Genomic DNA, 25,545 nt, shown 5'->3' with positions numbered 1-25,545 from the left:
CCACTCACATAGAAGAGAAACCTAACCTTTTGCTTCTATCGACTGCGGCTTACCTGCTTCCCCATCACAACACAGATATTTTAGTTATCGCAGCTTTTTTTGTTTGCCAGATGAACGGCATACACATAGCACTACAGTAATAATATCAATGACATTACGACTGGAACTCTTTGCAATTACTACACGAGATGTATCGGCTTCTGAGCCATCTGACGCTCCCCTAACAATCCCTGAACACTAACTGAATGAGGGGTGAAGCATGTGAAATGTAACTCTAGCATATGATTTGCCATGTGTAAAATTTAGGAGAACTTTTTGGTTCCCTGCATGACTAACAAATTTGAGACCCTCTTGCTATTCCAGCGTATTGATAGGCTTCTGGTCATGTTCAGCACCTCTACCACCGATGCAAATGAGAACGCTGACAGCAGAGGATGGGACTAGCTCACCTTTAAGAGTGTGCGCACTCTTACTGGCAAAAACACTTAAAAATCACTTAAAAGAAGCATCCCATTCATTTTAATGAATTCTGCACTTTTTGTGCATATTGATGAGTTTTTTCCGCGAAAAAAAGCATCGCAGTAAAAAACGCAGCATGCTCATTAATTTTGCGGAAAAATCTGCATTTCTAACTATTTTCTATGAGACTGGGGCCGCTCCGGAAAAAACGCGCTTTTTTATGCAAAAACGCGCGTTTTCTGGGAAGGAGTCCGGTTTTCATGCAGAAATTTTCTGCATACGTGTGCACATAGCCTAAAGGGAATCTGTCACCCCATTTTTGCTCTATGAGCTGCGGCCACCGCCATCAGGGGTTTATCTACAGCATTCTGCAATGCTGTATATAAGCCCCAGATGAAACCTGAAAGATAAGAAAAACATGTTAGACTATACTCACCGGGGGGCAGAAGCGGTGGATATTGCAGTCCGGTCCGTCACCTCCCATCTTTATACGATGATATCCTCCTCCTTGCTTCTCCCTCGGCTCCTGCGCAGGCGTACTTTCTCTGCCTTGTTGAGGGTAGAGTAAAGTACTGCAGTGCGCAGGACCTCTCTGACCTTTCCCGGCACCTACGCACTGCAGTACTTTACTCTGACCTCAACAGGGCAGATATAGTACGCCTGCGCAGGAGCCGAGGGAGAAATAAGGAGGAGGACATCATCGTATGAAGATGGGAGGCGCCGGACCGGACGCCAGGGTGAGTATAATCTAACTCTTTTTTCTTCTCTTTCAGGTTACATCGGGGGCTTATCTACAGCATTACAGAATGCTGTAGATAAGCCCCTGATGGCTGTGGCCGCAGCTTATAGGCCAAGAATGGGGTGACAGACTCCTTTTAAATACACGCCAGTTTGGCCGCCATACATGGCCTGCAACCATGCCCATACTATCTATCATTAATAACAAATAATCTGGTGATGACTGCTAGCCCCTGACGATCATAGCAGCAACAAATAATGATGAAACGCGTAGAGCTTTCTTGACTCACATGGGTGTCATTTGTTCCGATGCAAATGGGAATGCTTACATACGCCGTACAACTCCTATTATACCCACTTCCTGGGGATCCCGATAATTAATCTACTGCACTTATGGCACATCCTTAAAAGACATTAATAAGATGCATGTATTGCGCCCACTAAAATACAGTGTGTTGCTGTTAAAATCTCTTCATCGTCTATATAGGAATATGGATCTAATAAATAACCGCAGCGACTAAGTCAGCATTAATAACAAATATAACATGAATTGTGCCCACTAAAATACAGCGTGTTGCTGTTAAAACTTTCCCACAAACAAGGCATCATCCTTTTCGATATCTCCATATTAAATCAATATAAGCACAGTGAACAATTAGATTTTTTAGTCACTTTATTTTCTATTAAAAGTTATATTTTAAAATTGTTCACTCCAATTGGAGTAGTGAATTCAAACAACACAGACACTTGTTTTCCAAAGCAATTTTTACTTCATACTATGCAAAAAAAAACTTAAACTGTTAAAAAGAAAAAAAAAAAAAACCTCTGCCGTTATGAAAATGAATGTTTGTTATCTTCACAAACAACATAAATTTCAATCTTATAAATTATAATAGGATGTGAGTGATCAGGCCAGGCTGGTGGGACTATTGGAAGGATGATGGTGGGTAGGTAGGTGTGGGGGTGTCACATTCAAAGATGCAGAGAGGCCATGGGTGTAAGATGGATGGTATTTGGAGGGCTGTGGAGGGTCATAGGTCCCCTGGACACTTGGGCCACATGTTGGATCATGAGGGTACTCTCATTGACGCCGATGTGTGCCTGGTCCCTCTTTGTTATCATGGTACTCTGACCCTTGACGCTACCTTTCTTCTGGTTGGCGGAAAGGCATTTGCGCCTAAGGTCCTGCACCATGATCATATGGTTATGGGGCAAGTGGTGGTGCTGTCTAGGAGGCCAAGAAAGTGACAAAGGGTGGATTGCTCTGTCGCCTAAAATGATCCCGCTCAAAAAAGTCGAAGACAACCTCGGGGTCATTTGGAGGCATCACAGCTTCCAACATAAAAAGCATGGCCGATTGAGTTCTGAGTTTCAGTTCAGCCGGGACCTGGCAAAGACTGAGGGCGAGGCATCGGCCAAAGGCACCAACACCTTCATCATAGACATAAGATGTTGGTGAGGGCCTTCTTTCTTCTGCAGGACATGCGTGGTTATAGGTGCCGCAGGGAGGGATGTGTCCAAGGCCACAGTAGGACTACTGCTGGCCGCCTGCTCTTCTTCTTCAGTCCCTGATCACAGTTCTGTAAATGTTCCTGCCTCCTCCTCGTGTCTTTCACTCACTTCTGACTCAGATGGCAAGTCACGCTCTCGAATGTTGAAAGTGGTCTTGAAAAAAATAATGTGTTTAAATTTGCTAGTCTTTATGTAAAAAGATAAAATCAAGTAACTAAACTGAACACTTATGATGTAGCTCCATGATGGGGGGTTATTCAGACCAAACTTAGGCATTGAAGTCCATGGGGATTCTTTAAAAACAGTTGAAAATTGAAAGAAATACTTAGCATTTCAGCTGTTTTTTTACTGATCCATCATTAAGAGTCAACGGATAGAAAATACTTCAGTTTACCTTCCTCAGTCTTTTTTAAAAAGGGGAGTAATTTTTATTAACAAAAAGACCACTAACATGTAAAAAAAACAAAACATTTTTTCCATGTTAAAGGGGTCAATAGCTTTTAAAAATGCAATGAATGTTTTGAGACTAGTTTGAGCGAACGTGCCCGATAAGGTGTAATCTAAGCATGCTCCTGTGCTAACCAACTGTCTTCGGGGTTTCTCAAAAAATATGCTCGAGTTTCCGTGCCTGCATGTCTCGCGGCTGTTTAATAGCCATTACACATGCAGGGATTCCCTGTATGTGTTGCCACTGTCGAACTGCCGTGACACATGAAGGCGTGGAGACTTGAACATATTTTTTGAGCACGCTGAAGACACTCGTGTTATCCGAGCATGCTTATATGCTAACCCTTATCGGTGCACGTTCACTCATCACTATTTGAGACTATGATATAACAGCAAAAATTTATCAAACACTAAAGGGGTTCTCTGGTCCCAAATCGATAGTCTGCAGTCACTTTATGTGACTGCAGTCTTATGACTCCCCCCCAAGTGCATGCACTGTGTGCTGGGGGGATTCACCGATTTCTGCCCCGGGACCGGAGGGGGTTTGTATGCATTATACATACTCCTGCCCAGGCCCAGTCTAGTGAGTGAACTGGTGGATTTCTAAGTCTGCAGTCATACAGAGTGACTGCAGACTTAGCAGTCTGGACCAGATAGCCTCTTTAAATGCACAGTTACTTTTTCATTATAGAATATAATCACAATACTTCAACCAAATGCGTTAATATTTTGGGGTCTCCATAGATAACTTTCGACCAACTTGCTGTGAAATGTAACCTCAATGATCGTTTATGCATCCAAGAAAAAAACTGTACCAACATTATAAGCTGCATATAGACTAAAAACTGCATCTGGACAAACTAGATTGATGACTGCACACACAAAACTAAGGTAAAATGCTGCTCAGAAAAACTGGAACATTGGTACAGGGAACACATTTCTGATACAATGATGGCACTCAGTAGCTATAGGAAGACGACACACAGAAAGTCACTGAAGTCATAACAAGGAATTATTACTCTATCAAAGGAACTTGATGCTTCTAGTAATCCCTAATTTCACTACATCAGAAGCACAAAAGCTGTCAATTACAGCTCAGCCTGTTATAACTGTAGTATGTGACTGTATTCAGTTTAGACAAGGTGACAAAAAATGTTTGTGTGAATTAGTCTCTAGGGCAGTGATGGAGAACCTATGACACGCGTGCCACAGGGGGAACACAGAGCCTTCTCTGTGGGCACGCATGCCAGTCCTGCCGCCGCACACACTCCACTCCCTTCCGATGTTCAAATGTATTTGCGTCTTTTAGACACTAATATATTTAAACCAGGGGTGGGGAACCTCCGGCCCGCTGGCTTCTCATACGGCCCGCGGGCAGGTCCACGGAGTCCGCAATGCTTGGTCTGCAGCCGTATCCTGCCAGCCCTTTAACCCTCCAAGTGCACAGCGTTCATTACAGAACGCTGCCTACGCATGAATGATGACGTCATCTGGGTGGGAGGGATTAGCGCCCAATGCACTCCCGTCCTGGACGGGTTGCTGTTGCCAGAGAGTCCAGAGCGATCTCTGTGCCAGCAGCTCTGTGCCTGTGTGCTGGTGGATTCTGTGCACGCAGCTCTGTGCCTTTCCGCTGGTGATCTGTGCCCCTCAGCTATGTGCCCCCCCGCTATATAGCCCTTGTGATCTCTGTGCCCCATAGCTATATGTCCCCCTCTGATTTCTGTGCCCCCCAGCTATGTGCCTCCTGCGATCTCTGTTCCCCCTGTGATCTCTCTGCTCCCCCAGCTATATGCCCCCCTGTGATCTCTGTGGCTCCCAGCTTTGTGCCCCTTTGTGATCTATGTGCCCCCCTGTGATTCCTGTGCCCCCCTGATATTTGTGCTCCCATATGATCTCTGTCCCCTGAAGCTATGTGCCCCCCGGCGATGCTGTCAGCCCCAGGTAACAGAGAAGCTAAAAAAACCCCAAAAAAAACACATCATGAAAAATAGCCTCACCAAAACCTTGTCAAATGCACTAGCAGCAGGCCCCCATTGATAAAGGCTGAAGCAGCACAGGTGCACTCTACTGATGAGAACCACCCACTCACCTGAATCACAGAGGGGTCGGCTGCCTAGTAGAAAAAATACACACAGATAAGACTTGAATAGGACGCAGTCACACAGGTAAGTGTGATGCAAAGTGTCTGGATAAACAGCCTATTGATCATGCCCATAGTATTAGCAGGCGGGCTGTCCAGCACTATATATGAACCACACAGAAAACCAAGCCAACATAAAGGGGCCTAGCTGCATCCAGCAAAAAAAATGAAAAAAAAAAAAGTAATAAAAAGATGAAAAAATGATGCACATGATAAATACATTAAATTATGTATTGGTTACTATTTTGGCCAAAACAGATAAACTCGCAACCCAATGCCAAGGGTCCCCATTAACTGGCGAGTCCTAACACTAATTTCAAAACAGCTAACACAGAGAAACTCAAAAAAACACATCTGCAAAAATAGCCTCACCAAAACCTTGTCAAATGACAACCTGCTACATTGCTTCCAGGGCCGAAGAGGAGTAAAGACAGTGCGGGCGTGCACTGGCAAGAGCTCCAGTAGGAGCTGGACATTAAATGTATTAAGTTTAGTTTTGGGGGGGGGGGCTGCTTATTCAGAGGGAGTGTGTGTATCGGTATAGATTTTGCAGAGGGGCAGTGCGTGCATGTATATATTTTGAGAGAGTGAGTGTGAGAGAGCGTATTTTGCAGGTCTTCTGTGATGTGATGTTAAATTGCCATATTGGCACTTTCTGTTAAATAAGTGGATTTTGGGTTTCCGTTTCGGCACTCGGTCTCGGAAAGGTTCGCCATCACTGCCCTAGGGTAAATGTACACATGGCAGCTGTGCCATAGTTCTTGCCATGTCGCCTCAAACTGTGCAGCAAAAACCAGATGGGTTTTACTAATGGTGTAGCTGGACAATTGTGGCCCACACTGAAAAATTGGGGCCCCTAACTATCAAAGGTCTTTAATATTAAAAGGGTGATACAGTGCCTAAAATTTACTTTCTAAATATCTATCTTTACACCCTAACCACTTTTGCAATAAGCTTTATTAATAAATAACTTACACTTCTATCTAGCTCATCACTAAATGTGGTTTTACTTGCCTTCCTGTGATATTTAATTTGACAGGAGTCTCAAACAGGACGTCACAGGAGGGTGATGCTATGCTTTCTTCCCTGCAGCGTCTATCACTCCTCCTGGAAAAGGACATCATAGGGGGTGGCGCTGTAGTTACTTCAGTTTCTTGCATTGCCACCCTCTAATGATGCCCTCCGGATGCTCGGACTGCCAAACCCGAACAGTAACGGATTGCAGGGAGAAGTCAGTGCTCAGGCTTCATGCACAGACACAAGGTGTTCAGTATGGACCCCAAATTATACAGTTCACGTTCGCCCATCCCTAACACGGTGTTCTGTAAAACCATCTTGATGAAGGGCTTGCCTAAGATACGCCAAATTTATTAAGGAATTTGGGGCATCTCTCAGCTGCCATGCGCCACTGTAAAATGTACTGCAGTCAGGAACTGGGGTACATTTGTCATAATTGATGCTATTTTTTTGGCGTATATTGGAATTAATATGTAGTCTACACCCAAACCCAGAAAAATGCTGCCCACTTGTAAGAAAAAGGTTGACAGAACTGGTCAGAACTAAGTCACAATATTTGTTTGCAACTACAAGTTGTGCAGAAATTGTGTGACAATTCTAACAGTATTTCATTAAAATATTGTAAAAAAAAACAAACTATGATTAATGGGCCTAATGCTTTTTTAAAATGTAATAAACGAATACGTTAATGGGTTAAATGGCCATAACTAGAAAAAACGGCAGGCACCCAATGTCTCATAATGTACTGCCTTGTTTCTTTGATTTTATATATTTATTTTATTCTCATGGATTACACAGGAATAAATAAATAATGCAATGTTCCCATATAAATTGTAAAACAAAGTTACTGACTGAGACTTGTTTCTAGGGGAGAGTACGTTGTTTCACAAAACATGTCACGGAGACCCGCTTATTATTTGGAGTTCAGCCCCAATAAAGCAAAACGTATAAGGAATTCTTACATCAAAAAGTTATCTTAAAAAAAAAATATAAAATAAAAATGAAAACTATATTTTTTCCTGCATCTTCCATAAAAAAAAATCAGTAACAAATATTATCTTGTATGAGCATTAAAATTCAGTTTAGTTTAGACAAAAAAACAACAATTCATCTGGTCCTTAGGCCAAGAGAGGCTGTTTCCTCCTAGGGATTATGTCTCAATCGGTTACTCTTATGCTGGGCATTCTAAAAAACCCTTAGCAATAAAAATCCTGCTCTGCAGCTTGTAATATTGTGCACAGATGTGTAGAAAAAATGTCATCACCGCAACAGATTTTATAGGATTGGAGGACAAAAGTAATCTTACACCAAACTTCTTAAATATGCAGCAAGTCCCGGCTGGCATAGATTACACATGTAATGAAGTCTCACTGGTATTGCTTTCCTAGTGATTAGAAATTGCTTCTTTGTTCTGTATTTATGGACTCTTAGGAGGTTATCCATATTGACAATGAAAATTATAAGCTTCCAGAAAAAGCATGCTAAAGCTTCTAAAATTGACTTGACACTATAGTAATATTTTTCTCTTTATATTACATGTCCGCTTTTTCACAAACACAGTGTTTGCCCAAAAATAAGTCCCAGCATGATTTTGTAGCATTTTTGGAATATGCTTGAACTACAAACCCAACTCAAAAAATAAACTCTAGTCACTTTCAGGGCTGACGTTTTTAAAAATGGGCAATCGGCCAGGGTTCGCACTCTCTTAGGGCCCCTTAGCATTTCTTTGGGATACTGATGCAGGAGTGCAGGAGTCTAGCGCTGAAGAGAAGACAGGTTGGTATGTATATAAAGTGTTTGTATATACCTGTGCATGTGCATTGTGTGTCACATAATTGCTAAGGTCAATGTGCACTTACTCTGTCCCTCAAACTAGGGGAACCCTAGATTATTCCTGTCCCTCAGGTTACCCCAGATAATGGAGAAGCTGGGGTCTTGTACCTTGCTATGCTCCGATACTAGCTCTTTTCTCTTTCCTCAGCCACCCAGGGAGGTATGGGACAGAAGTGTATAGGATAACACAAACCAGACGGGGTAAACAGACAGTGATAAAAGAAAACTACAATCATACAAATACACTCACAAAACAACTGAGTGGGAATAAGGGAGAAACTAAATGGGTAGAGGATAGGGAGATAAACACACAAACCAACTGAAAACAGAAATAAAAAAAAAAAAATCACTCCACCTACTCTAGACACTGAACTTCTCCTTCAAATACAAACCAGGAAGTGGTAAACTATCACTGACAACTCCCAAGTGCAAATGATGAGCATATATACCAGAGGAGAGTGGCCAACACAGAACAGCTAAGACAATTCAGGAGGGAGAGCTCCAAGAGATAGACAGAACTGATTAACCATTGCAATAACAGAGCAAGGAAAACCTGCCTTGCTAAAAGGAATGTGAAGCCGTTCTAATCAATGCAAGGGTTCGAGTAACCAGATGCAGAAATCTTATGGCTCCTTAGACAGTGTGTGTGTAAATATATATAAATATACACACACACACTTATGTATGTGCAGTGTATGAGTGTATATGTACATTTCTGCTACAGGCACACGGCACCTTTAAAATTCCTAATTTAAATTAAGTGGAATGCCCATTTTAATGAATTAGGTGCATCTTACTCCACCGGCACCGATAATTAAAACTGACCTGCACAACGCCAGTCCTAAAGAATCAGGACCATTGTTCTCATTAGCACATTGCCCGGTGTAAACATGAGATGTGCTTCCGATAATATATGTATTGGGACAGAATGATCTAGTGGTTGTAATAACCCTATCGTTCTTCGTTAGCCTGTGTAAATAGTAAATTATTGTACATGGAAGAAGAAAATAGGATCCCAAGATTCATGATGGAATTCAGGATTTGCCCAGTTATGATGTTCCAGAATGTGATGACATTATTTTATTTGAATAAATATTGATTTTTTTGTTCAATAATAAATCTGGTTGTTCTTTAAATATAAACTAGACTTAACTTGAAAATAAGCCCTACCCATCTTTTGGAGCAAAAACTAACATAAGACCCTGTTTTATTTTCGGAGAAACACAATACTTGAATGTAGTAGCTTTAATATGCATTTCATAAGAATATGAACAGAACGTACAGCCCGTAGCTTATACGACTAGAAGGCGGCCACCTGTCCTCTGGAAAGTGTTGTTCCCCTTGTAATAAGAGGTTTCTACTTACATAATGATATTTAGACACAAATAATTCTTCCTTTGCGAGTAATCAAATGAGGATCAAAAGAAAGTGTCTTTAATGAAGTTTGCATAACAGTAGGCAATGTAGTAACAAAAATAACTACCGTATATCTTTCTTCCACATCCCACTCCTTTCCAGTGCCACCACTTTGGTGGTCTACGCCAGTCCTTCAGTTGGTCACAAGTCACTCATAATTTTCGTGACTGCTGCATCCAATCACTACCCTTTGTAGTCAGAATCACTGAGGGTAGCGATTGGTTGCAGCAGTCAATAATGATGTATGGCACATGACCAGGACTGGCATGGACATCTGAAGCAAGTGGCGCTGAAAGGAGGAGAAGGATTTCAAAGGCGAGTTAAGGACATTTTATTGTTATCACATTGTAGGATGTTAGGCATGTTTCATACAATCCCAAAACAATACCTGATATCTGCAGTAAAAGTAAGAACTTCCCGAAAAATATCAAGGCTGCTGGACTCACTTAGCAATTTTTTCTGTTAATAAGATCACGGGATGAGATGTTAACATAACTATTAACAGCACACTCTGAACATTAAAAAGCTTTTTTAATTACAGCCAAAAGAACAGGGCAGATTTACTAATCCCGTGTAATGTAAAATAGACTAAACTAAGACTGTAGAGTCTGCAATGAGCCAAGTTTATAAAAGTGGCTCATGCTGTTTGACAACTTTGCTGCATAGTTAGCGTTTTGCCAAAGTTTAGTGCAATAATAAATCATTACAAAATGTCGATACCCAAAAGCATACCAGCGCACGGCCTGCGTACCCAATGCTAACGATAGGGTACGCAGGTCGTATGCAGAGCCATGCTCGAATAGGAGACGCTGACCGGAGGAGACGCTGACCGGAGGGGGCGCGGCAGGGGGAGGAGCTGCATGGCGGCCATGCGCTGCGCCTCCTAACGCAAGTGTGAAAGTAGCCTAAGGGTAGGTTTCCATGTGGCGTTATACTTCAGTATTTGCTGCGGATTGGACGCTGCGTACAGTCACAGCGTCCAGGTGTTACAGCATAGTGGAGGGGATTTTATGAAATCCCATCTCCACTATGCGTGCAGGGCTGCATCTGGTGGCCCTGCATAACCAGACATGCGGCACATGTTTCAAGACTGCAGCATGTCTATTTATCTTGTGAAGACGCTCTGTCTCCGCAAGATAAACAACCCGGTCTATGGATATGATGCAGTGATTCCGGATGTGGTCAGTGAACACATTCGGAATCACTGCGTGTACAACAGGGGGCGGCGCTTTGGGCGGAGCGGGGTGTCTGCTGCGTCCAAAGCGCTGCAAGTACGCAGTGTGGAAACATAACCTTATACTCATTTGACTGAAATTTCTATCCCTATGGTTAGCAGGCCAGTGGGTGGTCCTCATCAATGCTTGTCAGCTATCTCAGTAGGCACTTTCATATAAACAAGACAGTTATTAAGTGATTTTACATGTGGAAATCCAGACAGAAAATCTGTAGCATATCCATCCTTTACAAGGATAGTCTTTAAGGAACAGTACATTCTGAAATGCCTGATGAAAATAAGCAGGAAATACTCTTGCTTTATAGTTTATTAGCCTTCAGGACTTTTTACATGCTCTTTAGATATGTTTTGTAAAGATCCTACATTAATTTCCTGCAGATCTCTTCAATATTTTGCTGGTGAACAATTGAGGCGGTGGAACTTTGGCAATAAGTCACGAATATTTGTGTTCTATTGCAGACAGGGAATGAATTGGGGGGAGGCTCCTGCTGCAGCCAAGTGGCTCATTATCAGAATTATTAGGAGAAAGTGGTTGAAGACGGATTCCCTGGGACACAGACAAATGCTTTGTATGTTTATTAGTTGTAACATGAAACAATTAAAATTACCATTGCATGTATTAGATACTGAGGGCTCTAAGTTGTATCCCTTTTAGTTATAACCAACATCTAGGATGCTTTTTAAATATTTACATGAGCACAATTTAGTTTTGCACTTTATTTCAATCTATTTTTCCAAAAATGGAAAATAATCTCAGCAGAGGGAAGGAAACTCTTCTGGTCCACTTCAAGATTGCATGGTGGGCACTTGTACCTCACTTTTCCAAGTCTATCTGGCTTGGAGGGTTGGGGAACAGGACAGAGAACTTAGGCCCTTTCAGAAAGGACTTGAGAAATGCTGCACTTATTTTGTTTGCACTTGGGTTAAAGAGAGCCCAATCGCAAGCTTAGAAAAAACCTTTTAAGAAGAACAGCTATTCCCTGCCAAAGCGTGGCTTGGCGTCATGTAAAAATAGTATGTTGGCCAGAATATTCACAGACGTTTGTAGCGTGGATACGATACAGAATATAGTATATAGTATTCTTATAAGGAAAATATACGGATACAAAGATAAAATAACGAAGAACACTCAGAACTGGTAGGCGGCATCGCTCATACATGTAGTCGTGACCCTGTGCAGCAATATGCTTATGACCCATTTCCAAATGATATCAGGCACTGTATGAAGAATAACTCTCTGAGCAAATTAGCCATCAGAAAACATACAGGCTGCCTACAGAGCGATAGTGTCACACAAATGGGAGCCAAGTTGCAAAGTAGGATTTTTACTGCAGCAGAATAAAAACAAGCCGCTGGAATAAAGAGGGGCCATATTACTTTTAAATTACAATGGAATATAACAAAATAGTGTTGATATAGGTCTTAGTAGATCAAACCTAATCACCAATCTTATCCAGATATGCATGTATAAAAATATATATAATTTACATATGCATATCTGGATGAGATTGGTGATCAGGTTTGATATATCAACACTATTTTGTTTTTATTAGGTTCATTCACTCGCTACTTTGCCTGGAAAAATTGCTGTAACTTCTAAAATAGACGATTTATTGTACTGAAAGGCACACACCTTGGTTCATGAGAAAATTATGTTTTAAAGCAGGTGTCCACCGTTCATATCCACGCACGCCTGCACACGCTGTTGCATATTGTTGAATGTATTCTGCAGAACGTCTGGGGTCATAGCCTGAATTTCTCGCAGTATGTTCCCTCGGCGGGGAGCCTGTAATATTTATAACTTGTTACTGTACACCCGACCTTTCAAATGGCCCCAAAGGAAAGAAATCCAGCAATGTTAAATCGGGCCTTCTTGGTGGCCACAGTACCTTGGAGATTATTCTGACATCAAAGAAGGCTTCAATCTCTGTCATGCTGACAACCGACGTGTGACACGTTGCACCATCCTGTTAGAAGTAGCCCACTCTAATTTCCTCATCATCCAGCCGACTGATGAAGGTTTGGAAGATTTCCCTGTACACCGCTGTAGTCACTATTGCTTCAAAAATTTTGGGCCAATTATGCGCTTCCTGGAAATGGTACACCAAATACCAACTTTTTATGGATGACGCACGAAGGGGTTGTCAGCTGCCCAAATATGAGTATTTTGTGAACTGTCATAGCCATATACATGAAACCAGGCTTTGTCAGTGTTCCACGAATAGACCGATAGGTGAAGGTCTGGAACCACTGACAATAACGGGGCAACAAGTTGGCGAGGCCACTTGGAAAGAGGATGTTTCTTGTAGCTGTGGTTCACTGCACTCTCCCATCTCATGAACCAAAGTATTTGCATTCCAAATTTCAGTACAGTCGACAGCCTCTTTTAGAAGTTACATCAATTTTTCCAGGTTAAGTAGGGAATAAATCACCCTGAATAAAGAGCATTGTATTTTATGGAAAACATACAATCTAATATGCAAAACTGTATAAAATAAACAACTTTATTTCTTACATTTCACCAGAATACCTTACTATGCTTAAGATCAACCAAATTCAACACATCATACATGCTTACTTAAAGGGATTGTCCACTACTCGGACAACCCCATCTCAATCAGCATATTTGCACCAGTAAAACACTTATACTTCCCTCCAGTGCTGACATTGTTATGTCATGCGAGTCCTGCACTCAATCAGGGCTAGTTTTTCTCTCCCTGTCTTCGGACGTATCAGACATCAAGAGGAAGTGAGTCACCAGCCGCAGGTCTGACTTCCTCTTGATGTCTGATATGTCCAAAGGCAGAGAGAGTGAAGCTAGGGCCGATTGTTATGTCTTATGTCACATGAGCCCTGCATCCAATCCCAAGAGAACCAGTGCAGACACCGCTGGAACGGTGCTGGCACCGGAGGCGAGTATAACTTATTTTACTGCCGCAAACATGCCCTTTTGAAAGGGGTTTTCCACTTAAAGGAAAGTGGAGCACAAACACTCTTATATTAACTAAAATAACAAAGAGAGCAGGTACGCACCCTCCTCAAGTCCACTGATGGCTCCACGCTGCTAATTAGGTATAGGCATTTGGGCTGCAGCAGTGACAACACACCAACAGTGCGCATCACCACTGCAGGCAATCACTGAGCTCATCAGCTTGGTTGTGGTAGAAGGCATGAGCCGCTGAGCTCAGTGATTTGCTGCGGTGATGAGCGCGATCGTGACGTAAATGCTGTTTCCAAGCACATCAAGACCTGAGCAATGGTGGAGAGCCGGCGCTAGACCTGGGGAGGGTGAATACCTGCTCTCTGTGTTATTTTAGGCACATAATAGCATTTGAGGTCTACTCTATTTCAAGTGGAAAATTGCTTTAATGACATAAAGGATTTCTATTTGCCAGTGATGGTCAACAAGAAGATTTTGTCCTGCAAAATCTGCACAGTCGATGTAACCTCATGTAAATGTACCCATGGCCATTTAATAAAGATATATACGAAACCTAAAATTATTTTAGACCATGGTAACATGTAAGCCTGTTTACTCGAGAACATAACTTATCAAAGAGCCTTTTTACTTCACAATACGACACAGTTAATTGGAATCCTGTCATCGCACACCGGCTGAACTGGAACGCAGCTTAATTATTCATGTGTTATTTTCAGACCTCTTCTAATACCCATACACTGAAAAATTTAATATTAACACATTTGCTTAGATAAAAAGGACACTGTGTGTGCATAGTGAGAGACCCGTCAGTCAGGGTGAGGGGGCGGGAAGAAGCCCCCAAAGACTTGCCTAGGACTAGTCATTCTAGATGCACAGGTTAGCTTATATCCAGTATTATTTCCATGAAACACTGCATTCCCTAGTAAAACATACCTGGCTGCAACAAAGCAGCTGATGTCGAACTTGTGCAGCCTGAAGTTTGGGCAAAATTAATCAGATGACAGGGTCCCTTTAAGATGAGGCATTCAAAACACTGGATGCTTTCTGTACACGAAACAAGACCACTTTATATGTACTCCAGATATATTAGATTACATACGAAGACTTAAAATTTACAAATGTATTCTACTTTCCAGTCATGTGGAAATGAAGATGCTAAAACTAAATCAAAAAGATTTTCAAATAAAGTTTAAAACAGCAGCCACCAAATATAAGATCCCTGCTGGCAATGAAGAAAAGAACAGCAGGAGCGAAACGGATCAAATCTTACCTGAACGTCTGGTACAAAGCACGAGGAAAGTAACAAGCAATAAGGAATGGGGGCATTTACTGAGATTTGTTCACATAACATTTTAAACATTTTGTTGCGCTGTAGTTTTTGGGTTTTAATTATTTTATAAGGGGCTTTTCCATTGTAAATAATAAGCCCACAGCACATTCTCTGAGTACTGCTTGTTTTTTTCACGGACCCATAGACTTGCATTCCCGATTTCGATCTGACACTCGGATCAATATCGAAACAAGACCACTTTATATGTACTCCAGATATATTAGATTACATACGAAGACTTAAAATTTACAAATGTATTCTACTTTCCAGTCATGTGGAAATGAAGATGCTAAAACTAAATCAAAAAGATTTTCAAATAAAGTTTAAAACAGCAGCCACCAAATATAAGATCCCTGCTGGCGATGAAGAAAAGAACAGCAGGAGCGAAACGGATCAAATCTTACCTGAACGTCTGGTACAAAGCACGAGGAAAGTAACAAGCAATAAGGAATGGGGGCATTTACTGAGATTTGTTCACATAACATTTTAAACATTTTGTTGCGCTGTAGTTTTTGGGTTTTAATTATTTTATAAGGGGCTTTTCCATTGTACATAATAAGCCCACAGCACGTTCTCTGAGTACTGCTTGTTTTTTTCACGGACCCATAGACTTGCATTCCCGATTTCGATCTGACACTCGGATCAATATCGAACATTTCTCCTCAATTTTGCGCAGACTGCTTGCTTCGGGGAAAAAACATGGACATGCAAACAGCCCTATTGACTAGTATAAGTTCGAGTGCTATCCATGAAAAGCACGGATAGCACTTGTATACAAAAATGTGACGTCTGAATGAGCCCTTAAAATCTACTTAATGGTTTAGCCATTTTTTTTTTTTCATATCATGATCTATAGAAAAAAAACAAAAATAGACATCTGACAATTTTCCCACTGGCCTTTTGGGCTCAGCAGTCTCATTATCATCAAATGCTTTTTTATAATGACAGTTAACACTTCTATATACAGCTGGTAAGGCAAGACCGTTCACAAGACCAGCTCCCCCTGCCTTCATAATGAGCTTTGCACACACTTATTAGATGCCAGTTTATGGCTGCTAATCTACATGTAGTTTTCCTGAAACTGCAAGAAGTCTCAATCTACAAAAGCTCTAGTGTTCTAATGTGAAAAGAGTGGTTAAAATATAAAAATTAGCAAAAAAGAAAAACATTTAAAGATTGATTTTAACACAAAAAACTGATTTAAATAATACATCATTTTCAGAGGACACATTCCCTTTAAGAATAAAAACTAAAACATTCTAAAATAGATATAGACAATACAGACGTATACACGCAAAACAAACCGGACTTTCCAACATATACGGTACACTATACAGTACTGGGACACTCTTCTTAATCACGGTGTTCAATTTTTTCCTTCAGTCTCATTGTATAACCCAAGCCTGGAACCATGCCGTCTGCTTTACAAACATTAGTGAAACAATGGCTCGTTGTAAAGAGCTCATTTAATGTGAGTGTGCTACTGTAAGACAATCTCACCGTTATAACTAGCCAGCTTGAGACATTTCTTGATTTCTAAATATTCCTTCTTTGAGGGAATGATTCTTACGCAGTGACTGTTCTGCAGATTTTTCTGCAGCGATAACCAGAGTGATGGAAAGAAAAACGATGCACACAGTATGTGGTTTTTTCCCCATTCATTTGAATGTTGCAGATTTCAAAAAAAAAAAAAAAAGTGGAAACAAAAAGCAGCATGAATGAGATTTCAGAAAGCTCATTTACTTTGCTAGTACAATACAACACATTTTTTGCTAAAGTAAAAAACACTGCAAGAATGCGCCATGTGTGAACATAGCCTGTGAGCAGTATTATCGAGAAGTGAGAGTGTTTATGAACCACATCAACTGGCAGACCACGTAGCGCTAGAGATCACTGGTCACCCAATTTGTTACAATGAGAGATAAATAAAAGTATCGGTGCCAAACCTTCCCCACATAGGTATACTGTGGAATATACTGTGTATCGTCGCAATCTGCGAAAAAGAAACCTTCTACGGCTTACTTTTTTATCCATGCTCCACTGTACAGTTTTATAAACAAATATTCTTGTCCAATATACATGAACTCAATTCTTTAGAGATCAGTCTGCGCTCCTGTGGCTCACATCGCACAAATGGTCATTGTCCGGATAGCAGTTTTCAGCCACCATATATTTGTATACACGCAAGGACAAAAGGTTTCCAAAGTGGAACAGCTATGTTGCAATGGCTGTCCACCGATTCTTGTAGTTCTCCAGTGCAACTTTACTAAAACTCCCAATATTGCCCTTTATACTCCTAAGGATATAGTAGCGGTGATACCATAGTGAGCAGACCTTACACTTGGATGATTGAACATTACTTGTTTTTATATACACAATATCAATTACAAAACCCAACACATTATATAAAAGTCCTTGCAGCTCGCAAGTGCCCAACCCCAGGTTTCGCTGTTACAGCTTCTTCTGGGGCAGAACATTACTACAGAGCCGTTTCACTTTGAAGATCTTTTCTATCCTTACATGTCTACAATGGTGGGGAGTGAGGGACTGCTATTCAGACTGACCATGTTTGTGCAATTTGAGCCACAGGAGAATGAACTTGAATTGATTGTACAATAAAGGATTTGCGGACCTTCCTTTATTTCTTCTATTGGAATTTTTGGCCTGCAACACTCTCACAATTAACATAGATAGTAAAAAACTATTTGCTCTCCACCAAAGCATAAGGATCAGCGGATGACAAATTGTTACAGCACTTCATTAGCAGCTCTGTTGAGTTGTATTCCATTTGTTTCAGTGTTTTTGTTACTTACAAACATCAGCAACAGTGATAAATATTGGTACCAGTATAAAACTCCTCAGACAATTATAAGACTGGGTATTGCACAATTAATAATTTAGAATAAATGTGCACAAATTTTCTGCCATCGAGACATTGCATTTACTACTGATTATCTCCGAGGAAGGGTTCAAACTACGTTTTTTACCTTGTTTTTGACTCTGGAGTTTCCGTCTGAATACCAGAGAAGCTGTACTCAGAATGGTTCCCATTGTAAATATGGACTACGATCATTCAAATGGAGTCCAGAATATGAACTCTACTTTAAGGAGGTGTCCATCTTTTAGGCCGGGGTCACACTAACCGACGCAAAATACGGTCCGTAGTTTACAGGCGTAATACGGATGAATGACCCCTAAATAGTGATCCGTATGTCATCCGTAAGCAAGGTGTGGTTGCGTATTTTGGGCATGTCACCATCCGTATGCGGAGATTCTCTCGCAGGCTTGCAAAATGGACATATAATGGAGCCCTATGACAGGGTTTATAACAGAAACCAAAGAATAGATATAGACACATAGAATGCATATATATGTATTCTGTGTGTATATATATCTATTCTTTCGTTTCTTTGTTAAAACTGTCAGTGTGAGTTTACTGTATCGTGCACTGAATTGCCGGCTTTGCTAAAAGACACCGGGTGCGTATTTCTCGCAAGTCACATGTCTGGTCCGTGTGTAATCTGTACTTTTTGCGCAACCATAGACTTGCACTGGCGTACTACGCGCGTAGTACGCTGACAATCGCAGCATGCTGCGATTGGCACGGACCGTAGAATATGGCCGAGAAATATACGGCTGTTGGGAGCAAACCCATAGAGAATCATTTGTCCGTGTGTAATGCGTACTTTTAACGCCTCTCACTCGTCCGTATTCCTCGTCAGTGTGACCCCGGCCTTAGGCAGATACAATAACAGTGCAGCAGAGGCATCTTTGTCAGAGGGATACATTTTAATAGTGGGTGAAGGGGAAGTGTCCAAAATTGATATATTGTTTGGTGTATATTTGAAAGTGAAACATTTGTGCACATTTTGGCTGGATTGGGATGTGCTGCCCTATCTTTTTTTTCCTAAAGGAGCAGCTGACCATATACCCATACAATGGTCCACTGCATATTTATTTTTTGGGCCATTACCTCCATATAGTCATATACCAGGAATGTGATGTGGACAGAGCCTCAGCTGCACGTGTTAATATATCCTAAAATTATTTACTTGATAGGATCTAAAGAGTCAGCAATGGATTTTTTTTTTTTTAACGCTTGTGAAATCTGCAAAAGCCATACGATTCGGCTGACTGATGTTTTTATAGTACTTGATTGTTTGAGGATACAAATGCTGCAGCTTGTGCTACTTTAATGCCTACAGTAAAATTCTGGAAACCTACACATTTACCAATCCTTTATCCCTGATATAGGAAGCCATCATAAAGGCTGCCCTCTCAAAGATTATATAAGGTTTCTAGAACAGTTTTTGTATGGCAAAATCAGTTCAGCCCACGTGATCCCCGACACGTCTCACACCGTATTCCTTAACCAACATAATTTTCAATTACGGTACATTATGAACACAGGACTGACCTAGATACAGAAATACTCCATTATATGGTGTAGTGAACAAAACTGCACTATGGCATGTGTGAAGAAATACATGAGCTATTCTATAAAGGAAAAAAATACATCTATAAGATGATATCACCATGATTCATATAAGAGATAAGAATCTCTATAGATTCCAAAAAGTGAAATTCTAGCCGGATTACATAATTGTGCATGGAGCATGACAATGCACTGCCGCTCTCTTAAATCACAGGTGACAGCCCCCACTCCCACCAAAGCATACAGAGTAGCAAGCCACTGCAGGGTCTGCACTCACCATTGCTTCTTCCCTGTGTATAGCCACAGCTAATAAGCAGACAGCGGACAGGATGGGGATCCTTGCTATACCAGCAGTGATAGAATGCAATGCCAGCCCAAATACAAACTCATAGTCAAGTGTTTGTATAAGGCTGCGGAGAGAGAAATCCATCACGAAGAGAAGCTGGCGCTGATGTAATACTAACCAGCCATTCTCATTGTTACACTGACGTCACCTGCATTAGCCCACTGTGATGCTCGTAGTGTGTGCTACACGTACAGAGCCAATACTAGATGGAGACTACACACACCCAGCCAAACTACAGGGATTACACACGCACCATCATGTGCATAGTATATGGCCTCAAGACTGACCTACATAGATCTCATATACGGACCCATCAGAGAGAATCACCCAACTGCACAAACAGCTACATGAAAAACACACTGGATACATCTAGGCAAAACATGACAGGGATTACACATAGGAGCCCAAAATCCATTGTACAGTGTATATCCTCAAGGTACGGTACCTGCATATATACGATATAATGACCGTGTGCACAGCAGGCATCCACGCACTATATATGTTACATACAAACACACCCAGCAAGTACCTACACATACAATATAGGGACCGAGTACACACAGCATGAACCTACAGAAATACAATGTAATAACCATACAAGTACCACGTAACCACCTACATATAATGGATGTCCAGCATGTATATTCACACATCACATATATACACACACAGACCATATATACAGCATACACACAACTGTGTACAGCATGTTTATATATATAGCATGTACCTATACACACAGATGCTATATGTAGCATATACCCACATATATGACCATGTAACCAGCATTTCCCTATATATCTCCATGAGGCCCCCACACACAGTGCTCCCGTGCTGTGGCCCCACGCCTGACACACAGGGCAGGCACAGAGCAGGGACACAGGCAGGCACACAGGGCAGGCACAGAGCAGGCAGCTCCGGGCTGTGTGGAGTAATGTCTATATACGGTCTGGACTGGAGAATAGCGGATGTCAAGCAGGAGATGAACACTAGGGTTGCGGGGCACAGGGAGGTTCAGGGCCACCTCCAGATTCCTGTCCTCATATACTCCCCATTATGGCTGCATTATGTACCTCAGAGCAGCACCCGTCCGGCACAGGGGCTGGGTTACCCCTCCGCTGTGATAATGCAATCCATGAGCGGCCATTCGCACACACCGGAGATGCTGCCTCCCTGTCCCCGCCTGCTCAGCGCCGTGCACCTGTGCGATCCCGTGCAGGAAGGTCACCGTGTATGCGCCGCGCTCCTTACCGCTCAGGGGACGCCGCAGACACCGCTCCCGGGACATGCTCTGCACTTCTGCCTACACTCGGGCTTCACGGCTCCTAATCCAATGGTCCGGGCTCTGGAGCAGCCGACACTGCTGCCGCTCTTCTCTGTTTACTTTGCCTATTGCATCGCCCTCCCCGCTGCGGTCTCTGCGTCTCCCAGCCCGGCTGCCAGAGTACGTCATGCTATGTGCAGCCTCACCTTGTATTCACCAACGCGTCTTACGCACAGTGCGCTGCGTCTGCAGGCGGCTCTGCCTTCTCCTCACCGCCCAATGGGGAGTGCAGGATACTGGGCTGAGAGCATCTCTGTGGTGTCATGTCAGCAGCTCGAGGACTCCCGGCACCGCTGCCTACACCCCGCTCTCCGGAGCCCGTCACGGCGGAGCTGGTGCTGATTACCGCGCCTTCCTCCTCATGCACAATAATGGCTGTGTATGGGATCAGCATGGGGTCAGGACGCCCCATGTGATGGAGGCACCAGGTAGCAGAGCCCAGAAATCACATTTGGCTTCATTTGTTCACACATTGCGGTTTTGGGTCGGTTATGGTATGTCTGAATAACACACCCGCACCAATTTGTGCCTTGTTATCTTTGTGGCTGTTTTGCCAATTGTTTCAGCTTTTTACTGCAGTTATTCCAAGCAGGATTAAATAGGTTTAGCAGTGAAATAAATGCCCCAAACTGGACACATTTAAACTTCCCATTTCATACAAAGATGCATCAAAACCGCAACGTGTGTAGAAATCACAGGAATGTGGGATGTCATCACGGATAGGAGACAGATCAAGAGTTAACAGGGTTTTATTAACAGGGATACTCCATGCAGGGAGAGTGAGGAAACAGGGTATGTTAGGATGGAGGACAGGGCAGGAACGAACTAGAGTTTGATAGAGGGGAGAAGGTCAAACTTATCAGTCTGTAGTCTTCTTGATTGCAACGTCTCGGTTCTCCAACGGTGGTACTTACAACAGCGGCACATGACGTCTCAGTGGTGTCTGTAGAAGACGGGGTGTTCCAGTCCACGGGCAGGGTGAGAGATCCTTGAAGGCTGTGGGAGATTCCCACGCTCCCAAACGCCACAAGCTGCGCTCAGTCCAGTATAAGGGATCGCGGGAACGAGAGTACACTCCACGGTGTATGCAGGTTTCTGGCTAAGGGGCTCTGACCTAGTCACCTGCTTCTCACTGTGCCCTGTGCACGTTACAGTCTCCGATTGAGGATGTGAGTCACCTTCAAACACAGAGGTATGCGGGAAGCTGGCAGTCCGTCGTCCACCCGCAGTAGACCGGTACACCAGGGATCTGTCAAGTTGGCCTGCGCCAATGGATGGCCCCATTTTGCTGGCTGCTGGCTCTTTAATTTCCCTTTACACTGCAAGCTTGGGCACGCAGCATTCACTACTGAATGCTGTGATTCATGCAGTGAAGCATTACGTCCTGATGCTAGCCAGTGTCAGCATTAGGGCATTCTTTGTGAGCAGAGTTAGGCCGGTTTCACATTAGCGCTTTTTCAGCGCACGCACGGCCGGGGGTAGCTCCGCCCCCGAGCCGGCTCTCTGCCCGGCGTGCCCGCCCCTTGCTTGTAGCGCCGCCTACTAGCGGACAGCGGCGCCTGCGATCGGCGCACCCTATCTTTAGCATAGGGTGCGCAGATCGTGCGCTAGCTGCGCTTTGACCTGCGCTGCGCACTTTTGACGGTGCGCCGTGCGCGCCAAAATCCGAAAAGTTTGACTTTGGCGCGCACGGCGCACCGTCAAAAGTGCGCAGCGCAGGTCAAAGCGCAACTAGCGCACGGCCTGTGCACGATCTGCGCACCCTATGCTAAAGATAGGGTGCGCCGATCGCAGGCGCCGCTGTCCGCTAGTAGGCGGCGCTACAAGCAAGGGGCGGGCACGCCGGGCAGAGAGCCGGCTCGGGGGCGGAGCTACCCCCGGCCGTGCGCGCGCTGAAAAAGCGCTAATGTGAAACCGGCCTTAGTTCGTTCTGCGCTCTTGTCCTTCTGATGTAGACAGTAGTCCCATTGTTTCCTATGAGATACATGTGCATCAGCCTCAGTGTCTCTTACGTAATGTACTGTATGTGCACCAGCCCCAGTGTCTCGCATGTAAAGTATGTGCACCAGCCCCATTGTTTCCTATGTAATTTATATGGACCAGACCCAGTGTCTACTATGTGATGTATATTATATTGAGCCGCTGCCTCAAAACCACCAGAGCTGCTGCACCCCCGACCTTCTGTCTCTTCCTCACTATCCGTTAGAATGTATGTCAGCAAGGACAGGGTCCTCTCCCCTCTGTACCAGTCTGTCATTGTAAATTTGTTTACTGTTAATGATATTTATAACTTTGTATGTAACCCCCCCTCTCATGTACAGCACCGTGGAATTAATGACGCTATATAAATAATAATAATATTCACCAGCCACAGTGTCTCTTATGTGATGTACGTATAATATGCACCAGCCACAGTGTCTCTTATGTGATGTACGTATATGCACCAGCCACAGTGTCTCTTATGCAGTGTTAATGTACCAGTCCCAGTGTTTATGTAACGTATATACACCAGCCACAGTGTCTCCTATGTAATGTATATAAACCAGCCTCAGCATCTCCTATGTCATGTAAATGCACCTGCCACACTGTCTCCTATGTAACTATGTAATGTATATGCACCTGCCCCAGTGTCTCCTATGTGATGTATGTGCACCAGCCCCAGAATCTACTATATGATGTATGTGCACCAGCCCCAGAATCTACTATATGATGTATATGCACCAGCCACAGTGTCTCCTATGTAATGTATTTCTACCAGCTCCAATGTCTCCTATATAATGAATATGTGACACGGACAAGCTGTGAGTCAGGTTAGTTAAGAATCCCCTCTGAAATTTAAAGTGCTGCGGAATATGTTGGCGCTATAGAAATAAAATTATTATTATTTAGGGGTCAGATACCAAGAGAGCTCATCATAAACAGAGTGGTGAGACAACGGCGTAGTCAGGTCAAAGTCTGGGGTCAGAATTCAAAGAACATAGCAGATCAAGACATGGGCTAGGCAAATGGATGTTCAAAGGCAAGGTCCAAGTTCGTTCAACAAAAATCAGAAAACAGGAACTTAGAGCACAGACCAAACGCACACGACTTGAGATAAGCTACAACTAGCAAAGTCTGATAATGCTTGCAAGATAAATAGCCCTGACTCAGATTGGGAGATTGGGTTGTCACTAATAATACTGCTAACTCAGCATACATTGGCAGAAACTGGAGGAGGCGGGGATGAGGGAGACAAACTCCTTTAACAGGGACCTCTGGAAGACATTAGGGATTTGAAGGGATGGAGGAAGCTTCAACCTAAAAGCCACTGGATTGACCAGTTACAGAATCTCATAGGGACCGATAAACTTAACGTACTGTCGGCGAAGATAGGTGTGAAGTTCAATATTTTTGGATGGCATCAAAACCTTACCACATACTTTAAAGACAGGACTCGCTGAACATTTTCTATCAGCCATCTGTTTTTGGTGAATCTGAGCGGCCCCAATATTCTTCTGAACCTCCCTCCAAACACCCCCAAGCTTCTGGGTGGCGACCTCCACCCCAGGACATTCACAACTTATCCTTTAAAATTCATCAAAATGGAGATGAAAACCATAATTGCAAAAAAAGTGAGCTTCCAGTAGACTGATTGACTTGACTGTTAAACGAACGCAGCAAAGGGTAAAAACGAAGACCAGTCCTCCTGCTGAGCCACAACAAAACACCATTGGATTCAGGGTGGTAGTCAGAGGAAAATGACAAGTCAATCCCCAGTTTCTTACAGAAAACATTCCAGAATTTGGAGACAATTTGTTCTCTCCTATCAGACACAAGGTTAACGGGAATCTATCACCACATTTGACCTATGTAAACGATTAATATGGGCTTACCGGTTATAGCCTGCTGAAAAAATTATCCTTGTATGCCTCATATCAGATGTCTCGTTGTCGAGAAATCATCTTTCCAGGACGTCCACCTGACAGCACCATGGAGGACGTCCTCCTCCTCCTTACAGGGACAGGTAAAGCATACGAGAGGTTAAAAGGTCATGTCCCACCCCCTCTCCCTCAGTGTTTTCCTGTCCCTGCACGGAGGGACACACGAGAGACCGCTGTGAACTTACCGGAGGGGCTCAGGGGATCGTGCGGCCAGTCCAATCCTTCCCCTGTCAAGAGGTCCCGGGGCCGAAATTCCCCGAGGGGGGAGTCCCTCTGCTCCAAAGGCCAGGAGCAGGACGACGCTCCAGGAGGGAGCCGTTCCTCCCTGTGGGAGGCTCTCGGCTCCAGGATACACTACCATAGCAGGCGAAGGTCGGCTCCCCGTAGGCGGCTGGCCGAACGGGCACTGACAGGAAGACAGCGTGGTCGGCACAGGAACGGAAGGCTGCCTTT

At 43.2% G+C, this 25,545-nt stretch overlaps 1 protein-coding gene across 16 annotated transcripts in view; it reads right to left on the bottom strand.

Moving 5' to 3' along the window:
* DTNA (dystrobrevin alpha) overlaps nucleotides 1–21,550 on the bottom strand; it is a 377,884-nt gene extending 356,334 nt beyond the window's left edge. For 3 of the 16 annotated variants that reach the window (XM_073583773.1, XM_073583771.1, XM_073583765.1), the window contains exon 1: nucleotides 20,922–21,053. In XM_073583773.1, coding sequence (XP_073439874.1) covers nucleotides 20,922–20,995 — 74 coding nt within the window. In that variant the 5' untranslated portion in view covers nucleotides 20,996–21,053. The other 13 variants (XM_073583763.1, XM_073583759.1, XM_073583758.1 and 10 more) reach the window with 10 other exon arrangements.
* Between the last annotated feature and the right edge of the window lie 3,995 nt (nucleotides 21,551–25,545).

This window comes from Dendrobates tinctorius, unplaced genomic scaffold (assembly GCF_039654945.1).
Source record: "Dendrobates tinctorius isolate UK_male_01 unplaced genomic scaffold, ASM3965494v1 ptg000081l, whole genome shotgun sequence".
Taxonomy (NCBI): Eukaryota; Metazoa; Chordata; class Amphibia; order Anura; family Dendrobatidae; genus Dendrobates; species Dendrobates tinctorius.
The sequence above is the reverse complement of the archived record's forward strand: the minus strand, read 5'-3'. Positions and strand labels throughout refer to the sequence as shown.